The sequence below is a fragment of the Mastomys coucha genome, unplaced genomic scaffold (assembly GCF_008632895.1).
Source record: "Mastomys coucha isolate ucsf_1 unplaced genomic scaffold, UCSF_Mcou_1 pScaffold20, whole genome shotgun sequence".
Lineage (NCBI taxonomy): Eukaryota > Metazoa > Chordata > Mammalia > Rodentia > Muridae > Mastomys > Mastomys coucha.
Genome location: NW_022196903.1, coordinates 2,517,092 through 2,526,854, shown reverse-complemented (window position 1 = coordinate 2,526,854; position 9,763 = coordinate 2,517,092). Strand labels below are relative to the sequence as shown.

Genomic DNA, 9,763 nt, shown 5'->3' with positions numbered 1-9,763 from the left:
GACTGAAGGAAAGATAAGCCAGCCTAAATATAGTTAGTTACCTCCTGAGAGGCTCTGACAGTACCTGATTAACATTTGTTTCTTAAGGAAAAGCTCCATCCAATCTTTTATTTGAAACAATTTCAAATTCTTATTGATTTTTAGTAACCAAGAGAGAAGGCAGTCAGTTAAGAGAGTCACTTTACATTTTAGCCCTAGCAGAGGCTAGACACATCAGGGAAGCCTTTCTGACTTTCATAGTAAAGGCTTAGAAACTGATGATTATTTGTGCAAAGTCATTCTCTGTCAGTCACTTAGAACATCTCATCCTTAGAGTCACTGCTCTGTTAAAAGATTAGCAGCCAGAAATGCATTTCAACTACCAGGACAGAGTATGCAATGTCATTATATACCCAGAGAGAGGCAGATATTTCTATCAATCAAACATGCACCGTGGAAACACCAGGCTTGTGTCCAGCTCTGCCATCAAATACCGAAATGAGAGTTAAGTGAGGCCATATACTAGCTAAGTCGATATAAGAGAGTTAAATGCCAGATCTCAAAAATTTAATGCAGAAAAGAATTTAGCAGATAGTGTCAATACGAGCAGAAGAAACATAAGCTCTTGGAAGTTCAAGGAAAGGAACCGACCTGGCAAACACATGAGCAGTATCAGGAAGCTAAATCCTTAAGAAACTGTACCAAAGCCAAAATAAATATTAACCTAATGTTTAATTGGAATCCACTGAAACTTTCCAAACTGGATGAAATGATAAAAAGTCTAAAGACTCATAACTTGTCTAGCCACTAAGCTAAACTGCAGCACAGGGGGAAAATGTTAGCTCAAACCTCAGCAAACAGAGAAGCAGAGTGGAATAATGAATGTTCTAGACCAGCCAAGAGTGCATACTTTATTTCTGAGCATCGACTGCAGCCTTATTTGATGGATGGGAAATGTAATGTGTTAAGGTAGAGTAAAAAGTAAGAGCTGGTACTCAGAATTTAGTCAGGCAGTACATGCTTTATTTTTAAAAGGGTCATCAAGGATAGACTAAAATATCAAGCATTTTACTCTACCTCAAGGGCCACCTTGCTCTCTGATGCTCACTGGAAGGACAAACCAACAGTAAAGCAACAAAGTCATCAAAAAAAATGAAAACAGCAAAATGACTCTTGGAACAGACAAGAGGGCAAGGGTGGCTAGTTTTTGAAGGAGAGGGTTCAGCTGAGGTCATAGGGGTGGAGGCCGAGGTTGCATGGTGGGAAAAGGCAGGAGATAACAAGGCAGAAAAGGTGAAGGATGGATGTTTACCTTTTCAATAAACTGGAGGGAAAGCAGAAAAGTAGAGAAACAGGATCAGGTGATCGGATGGGACATGGGATGATGTCCCATAATGGTCTCCACAGGTAGAAAGCCTGTATTGTCAGTACACAGCCGATGGCCCTACCATCCATTAAAATTTCCTATGTGTTGTCAGTTATCTGGGTATATTGGGAATTAACCATGACAATAATATTTTCTACATCGATTTACATTTTATCTCATGGTGTGAAGGCCACAGCATTTGTTTCCTTACTCTTTCATTATAGCACCTTTCGAAGAGTTAAAAGCAAAATAGGCTGGTATTTAAGATAGTGAACAAAGAGTATAATAAAAAGTAGTCTCAAAGCTTACAGTTAAAAATAAGATTGGGTGTAGAGATGTGTGTGGAATGCTTGTTTAGCATAGGTCAAGTCCTAGGTTAGATTGCCTGTCCTATCAGAAAAGTAAATAAGTACTAAATATAAATCAATTAGAATGGTGTTATTAATTTTATTGTCTTAACTGTCTGACCCCCTCCCAAATATACCAAAGGGAGGGCTTGGGTGATATCTCATCTCACTTCTTTGTCTTTCATAAATCTTTTTAAAAATTCATTGCCAGTAAGATTAAACAACAACAAAACAAACAAACATACAAACAAACTAAACTAAAGTAAAGACAAACCAAAACCTTGCAATTATTCTTTTGGCCTTTATTTAAATTTTAGCTTTTGTTTGAGACAGGATCTTTCTGTGTAGCTCAAGCTTTCTGTGCCAAGCTTGTAATAATCCTTCTCCTTCTGCCTCTCCAAGGTTGGGCTTACAGATGTATACCACAGCTAGGCTTAATGACTCTATTATTAATAATTTCAAAACAAGATTACTTTTTAAAATTTTGTTATTTTTATTCAGATTATTTTCAGTCAAAGCTTTGAAAAAAATTTAATAAGTAATTTCAGAGATACTGTTAGTATTAAAAAAGTATACTTTCTCTTATTGAGGAGAGAGGTATGATAGTGAATCTTGATGGTTAATTTGAATGAGCTGAGAAACACCCCAGAGATCAGAAAAGCACATCCCTGGGTACATCAAAGAAGGAAATTCTAGAGACAACTAGGTCACAAGAGCTCTGACTTAAGGAAAGGATTAATCCTTTGAAAGATCGATAGTTTGATAGAGAGCTTGTGAGGTGGTGGAAGGCAGAGGAGGGGCCTGGCTGAAAAAAGTAGGTCACTGGGCAGGTGTAGCAATGTGTACTTTGCACTACCCTGCCCCATAGTCCTTCCCTTGCTTACTTTAGCATGAGCCGAACAGATCCAAGTGAATGAGCCTTTGAAACTGGGAGCGAAAATAAACCTTCCCACCATTCAACTGTTCATACTTGGTATTTTCTCACAGCGACCAATTCAAGGATAACAACTCCCCCAAGACCATATCAGAAGGAGAGAATCATTTGGGGCAGGTATACCCTCCCAAATAGGATAAGCAACATATTAATTATATTATAAAATGCACGCAGTGGGACTCTCTTCTTGTAGTCTTGTAAATTTAAATACAGAGATCAGCTTCTGCATTTAGCTGATGCTGGTCCTCAAGTCTGCACGGTTTGGGCATCCGTTAGAGTAAGAGATTGCTCTTATCTCTTGCAAAGAACTCTAGAATAGACACACCAGTTCTTTGGTCAGCAGACAACTCAGTTCCTTCCCGTTCTCTCTGCACTACACAACCGTTAGCTAGACTTACCTGTAGCAGCTCGTCCAGGCTCAGACAAATCACTTTCTCACCCTCCACCAGGTACCTCTCTCCTGAAATACCTAACATTTCTCCATGTTTCAACCATACACTATTAATCCACATTTTTTATTGTCCCTTCTCTTTGGACCCCAATGCACTCAGGTTTCTTTCTTCCTTCCTTCCTCCCTTCCTTCCTTCCTTCCTTCCTTTCTTCCTCCCTTCTTCCTTTCCTTCCTTCCTTCCTTCCTCCCTCCCTCCCTCCTTTCCTTCCTTCCTCTCTTTCTTTCTTTCTTTCTTTCTTTCTTTCTTTCTTTCTTTCTTTCTTTCTTTCTTCCTTCCTTCCTTCCTTCCTTGCTTTGGCTGTCCTGGAACTCACTCTGAAGACCAGACTGGCTTCAAACTCAGAAATCTGCCTGCCTCTGCCCCCCAAATGCTGGGATTAAAGGCGTACACCACCACTGCCCGGTGTACTCACTCAGGTTTCTAAAACAGTAAAATGACTGCAGCACTATTTCCCCATTAGGCTTTGACGTCACAAAAAACTGACTTTAGACATAGTTTCTTTAACTATTTGACAAGTATACCAGTTAAGTCATTTAGCCTTCTTATACATGTTCTATAACATGGGATACTGTTGAGTCAGAGATTCGGGATGAAGATCTAATGGGCTGATAAGATATTTAAAACATTTACCACAAGGCATTATTGGCTAAACAAATGTGGATGTGGGCTACCAAATGCAAATTACCTGGCTTTGAATCACAAAAAATTCTTTATAACTAAATTGTAATGAATTACCCCCATCATCTAATAAGCTGAAAATGAGTATCAAGCACAGCTATCTCTCCAGCCCCACTTCCCAACTGGACCCTTACTTTCTAGTCTTTGGATAAAAATGTCTGCTTCTGACTTTGTTGACTCAGCTGCCTGGAATGCGGCCTGGCCCTCTGTTTATGAGGAAAACCACTCCAACAAAGTTTCTGCTTCACAGTGAAGTCTTCCCTGACAGCGGTTTAGTGATGAAACGGTGTGGTCAGGCTCAGGGCTGAGGATGGATGTGTAATGTGTTTTAATCTTGACTCCCTTCAAGCTATCCTTATTCTGCAGGGTTTCTAGTCTGAACTTAAGCCTCGCCCCACTTCCCTCTTTGTAGGTTCTGCACAGATTTTTTTTTGGGGGGGGGGTAGGAATTTCTATTAGTATGTATCTTCTCAAAGTCTGTTATCACAGTTCACTTTTTTCCCAGATGTTTCCAACATGCCCCCATCTCCATCACTGTGGCTCTCTCATTCCATAGGAAATGCTTCTCTCCATGTCATCAGCCTTCCGGTTGGTAGGTCTGTAGACCTCAGTGGAATCCTAGACCCACATAAGACAGCTAAAGGGCTGACCTTCGTCAGGCAGCCGCTGCTTGTTAATGTGTGTGCTCTTCTCGAATAGTGAGTGGAAAGGCATTTTTCCTCGCTTCTTGGGACTGCTTCACTGTGCTTCTGCTCCAAGGCAAAGCCCAGCCACACACCTCTAGCACCTTTTACTGTAAAACTTTTTAGTGTAAAACTCTCTCCCTTACCCCACTAAAGACTTCTGCTGTGATCACGGTCAACCTTTCCGCCCTACTAAAGTCAGATCAAGGATGAGCTGACCCATTCCAAACCCACGGTGTCACAACACCTTTGCCGTCTGTCTCTATGTTCTTCATATTTCCAGTGACCTCTGCCTTCACTAGATTTCCACTGTAGGCAACTGCATCCTTCATGACTTTTTAAACCTCACTTGGAGCTAGGCCAGCCATGAACTCCTACATCCACACATCCTACTTCCCAACAGCAATCTCTTGCTATTCTTTTCCCTATGACTTCCTTCCTATCCATTCTCTGATGCTTGCTGGGTTTCAAGACGCTCGGTCCCTTTCTTCCTCCTGTCTGTTTTTATTTCCTATTTTCACGAGCTTATAACACCAAATGCCTTCTTTCTTCTATTTCCATGTCCCATGTTCTAGTTTACTTCCATCACACTCTGGCAAAGCTCCAACCCAGAAACTTCTCCCTGCCTTGTCTATGTCCAAACTTATACCGCTGACCTCCATTGGTAAAAAGCTGCTTCAAAGATAGACACGTGAAAATACTGTCCTCTGACCACAAACGGTCCACTACCGTGCCCAGCCGAGCCGTTTGTGTTTTGTTTACACATTTTGTTTTGTATTCATGAATCTGCACTAGCTGAAATCTGTTCCCTCTAGCGTTTCTACTTCCATTCATCAGAGAACTGAATCTCCTACTTTGTTAAGAAAATAGTCATTATCAGTGTTTGCTTTCCTCCAGTCACTCCGCCTGCTGGATCGTGTTTGTCCCAACCAGTACTTCCTGTCCCTCTATTATTATAGAACAGACATCATTGCTCAGATTTAAACTTCAGTGCTCTGCCTGTGCTAGGGATAGTATCTATGCTAACATTTAACTACCCTTTCCTCCAGCGTATACTCATGGATTTTATTTTCTTCCTTTAACAGTCCTTCCATAAGAGTAACATTGAGAAGCATCTTACGATCCTTAAACAGTTACAAAAGCAACAACAACAGCAAAAACCAACCACTGCTGTGCACATCTGACATCCCAGTCCTTGGGAGGCTCAGGCCTGTGGTTCAGGAGTTCAAAGTTAGTCTGTTATGGGGTGATTTTGAGGCCATCTTGGTCTTATGAGAGACTCCATCTTAAAATTAAATAAAGAAATAAAGAAAGATCCTTGGTATCCCAGTTGTATCTCACCTTGTACTCATTCCTTGATCTATTATAATTTGTGTTCTTTTCTCATGCTCCAAAGAAATTGTGTTTTCCTTGAGCACTGGTAGCTTCTGGGTTGGCAAATACAGAGGCATATCACAGTTCTGAATATTTGTCAGTGTTTAGGTTTTCTTTACATGTTGTTAGAGAAGACTTCAAACATGGCAAATGTATATTGATAAATGGACTAATGTCAATCACTCAGCTTCAGTAATTACCAACACACATGCAATCTTATTTATCTGTATTCACAAGCTCTCCCTTTCCCAAATGGCTTATTTTGAGCAAATCACTGGCAGCAGTATAGAAAATATATTTATATTTTCTATAAATATTCTGGTACGCATCCCTAGAAAGTAATGCCATTTAAAATTATTATAATATCATATTTAAAGATTCATGAATGCCATTAAATAGTAGTCATATGTCTTTGACAGCTTTCTAAACCTTTTAAACAAGCTGACAGTGTTAAGTAAGATTTGTGCAAGATCCCTATTTTAAGATATCTGAAAAGTCTCCAGCTTGTTTTTGTTCTATTTTTTTAATATGTATTTTCTATTTAATTTTTGTTTTTGTTTTTGTTCTTTTACCTTTGTTGCAGATTTTTTGTTCTATTTTGTTTTAATATATATTTTCTATTTAATTTGGTTTTTTTTGTTTTTGTTGTTGTTTGTTTTAGCTTTGTTGTAGAAATGAAATGTCTTGTCTTGTCAATTTCCCCACAGTCTGGCAGGGCTACCTATATAACTGTGGTGTTATTTAACATCTTTGCTTCCTTTTGTATCTAATCTCAGAGAGATGAAGATGGATATGATTCAGGACTGAGTTTTTTGTGCAAGTCCTCTATAAAAGTGATGTATCTACTATCCTACTTATGTATCTACTATCCTAGTATTCTACTTTTTATAATATTATTAGCCATTATCAGTACTGGAACCATTAGGAGATATAAAATGATACAATTCAAATGTTTCATATTTCTGTGTCAACTGAAACACACACACACACACACACACACACACACACACACACACACACTGGTTAGCTACCCTGTAGCACAAGACTTTTGGAAAAGATAGAATAAATGTATTTTTCTTTCTCTTATTTACCAATTTTTAAAACAATGTGCTTACTTGCCTATTATTTTCCAAAGGTGATCCATAAATGCTTTTATGTTGGCTTATTTTCTTCAATCCACCAAACAGTCTTAAAACTATTACCATTATTGGTAACTTATTCAGGATGAGCTCCAAATCCTTTGACAGAAGGCTTCGTAGTAGTTGACATATAATTCTGTGTGTGTCCTGCGTCAGACTGAGAGTAAGATAGTCCTACTGGGTCCCTAGTTTACCCGGGGACCTTGCACTTAGGAAGCTCAGTTGGAGATCAGGGAGGTCTTTGCCATAGGGTGGTCATAGTTCCTAGAGTTTTCTTGAATATAGAAAAATGGGTTTTTCTAGTGAAAAGATAATACATTCTCCAAATTTTTACAGAGACGTCTACATCAGGAGTCCTAGAGAGCTGTTGCATCCCTCCATGCTTCTGTAGCTTCTTTCCACCCACTGATTATATGACAGTTCTCCATGACAGGAAGATAGCTGCTTATTGTATCTGGACATACAGACCTACCAGACAGAACGGCGGCAGTCAATGCCTACCAGCCATATGAGTTTAAGGCAGTTTGTTTTTCTAGTACTTTTCCCCTGGAAATATATAGCTTTAGGAATGTATCCCTAAGTGTCGGGTGTTAAAGCCACTTCAAACCATTTCTTGGTATAGGGATTTTTGTTATCACTTTGAAGTACACTAAAGTGATTCAGATCATGTTCTTCTAAATTTTCTTACAAATTAAATTCTCTTATGAATCAATTTTCAGGTTGTCTTATTTTTTTTATTAAGAAAATATTTAAATGACTTCCATATCAAATGTACCAAGCAGAGTATATTCAAAGAAATGTGATCATTATTTTTGTTAAGCACATAATGTGTGTTGGTCATCGTTCAAAGTTTCAAAACTACACAAAGAAATAGAAGAAATGGCAAAGTACTATTTGCAATTGTTTCTGCCAAGCTCTTTCTAATTTAGATATAGTTTCTAGAGTTCAATTTATAATAGTGTGGAGAAGGCATTTTTTTTTCTATTTTTCTCTCATAGTGCCCTGTTAATGAAGACTTCTGGTTTTTTCAGCCTTTTGTTCGTTGGTTAATCTTTCAATGACTGCTCCTCAGCAGACACCCTTTCATGTGTTGGCTCATATATCTTCACCATGGATTCCCTACTATGAGAATAGCTTATTAGTATTTTTAGATCTTCCCAAATGATCCCCTATGATTTTTGCATCATTTTGCATTCCCAACAAGCACAAGAATGGCTGGATGTTTTCAGATGTAAGATTGTTAGATTCTGTTCACCTGATATTTGGAAATAAATTTTTGAATGTGAATTTCACTTGAGTTTTTCCTTTAAATGAGGCTGTGCATATTTTCAGACAATTGCAGGCCATCTCTGTCATCCTAACATTGTTATCTCTCTGAAGACCCATGAATATACCCACAAAACTGCTTCTCTCCCATTCCTTGACTTGCTTTCAGCTCCCTTCTCTGTTGTAACATCTCTTGACTACCTTTGAGACCCTCCTCCACTGAGTCTCCATGCTTCCTTCCAGATCCTGCGACTACATCTGTCACTGCTCTTCTGGCTGCTACTATATATCCAACTGCAGCTCAAGCCCTTCTCCTCTGTTCCATAGCAATCTGCCTGCTCAAAGCTCTCCGTGGAACTTCCCAGACACCTTAAGCTCACCTTGTATAAGGCTTTCCCCTAACATGTTCCTCCTTGGGTGTGCTTCACTACATGCAGTGAAGGCTCCCACACATCACTAGTTCCTTTGTGCAAGGACATGTCTGTGTGGGTGTGTGCATGTAACATGTGCACGTGTGCTTACTCTTGTGCGTGCGTCTGTGAAGGCAGGAGGTTGGTGCTGGGTGTTTTCCGTCTTGTCATTTTCTACCTTACTATTTTGCTCCCCTGTTGAGCCCGTTTTGGCAAGATTGGCATCTCCCCAGATTCTCAAGGTGTTGTTGACTCTGTCTCACAGTTCTTCCAGTCAAATCACTAATCGCCCACTTCTGTGTCTTTCATCTCTTTTGTATTTCTGTCTGTAGTCATCGTTCTTTTTGTCCCAAACTTTCCAGTTGTACACCACTCTTTATTCTATTTCTTTTTTTGGCTGCCATAGTACAAACGGCATTTAATTCACAAGTAACTTATATCTCAATATACCAGTTGAGGGGCTCCCAAAGGCTCAAGAAGTCAGAATAGATAAAAGATACACAATCAAATATCAAGACAAAGCATACAAATATTTTCTCCATAGCTATGAATATGTGTAACTGTTACAGATCCACGAGAGATTAACAGCAAGATTTGTGTGGGTTTACATTAGTAGAATTAGTAAAGGATGGTGGATTCAGCATTATTTGAATAATATATACATATTATTATATACATATATTTATATATTATACATATTATTATATACATATATGTATTATTATATATTAATATATGTACATATGTAATACAGTTAACCTGTTTTCAAGTATAATTCAAATATTTATAATAACTATGGAGTGTTTAAAGGCCTGGGCAGATGGAGCTCCCCAATAGGCTGTCTGAATTTCAATGCCGGTAACAGCTGTACTTTGCAACTCTCCCAGAAGGGAAACATCCTCTCTCCCTGTGTACTATGGAACAGTTTCTGTCAAGGCATCCTTACCTTTGTGGTCCACAGTTTGACAGTCCAGTCAAATGATGACGTGACAAATAGATGAGAAAAGTCGATGGGACCCACTGCCATGTGGCAGTTAATGCCTGTCACTGGCCCTTGGTGACCTTCAAAGACCTCACCGATGCCTGCTTTGCTGCAGAGAGCAAACATGTAGCATTTCAGTGACCTTTGCAAAGC

At 39.1% G+C, this 9,763-nt stretch overlaps 1 protein-coding gene across 4 annotated transcripts in view; it reads right to left on the bottom strand.

The window, feature by feature from the left end:
* Positions 1-9,763, bottom strand: part of Dync1i1 (dynein cytoplasmic 1 intermediate chain 1) — a 299,060-nt gene that overhangs the window by 45,380 nt on the left and 243,917 nt on the right. For all 4 annotated transcript variants that reach the window (XM_031381127.1, XM_031381128.1, XM_031381129.1 and 1 more), the window contains one exon: positions 9,575-9,719. In XM_031381127.1, coding sequence (XP_031236987.1) covers positions 9,575-9,719 — 145 coding nt within the window. The remainder of the gene's footprint in view (positions 1-9,574; positions 9,720-9,763) is intronic.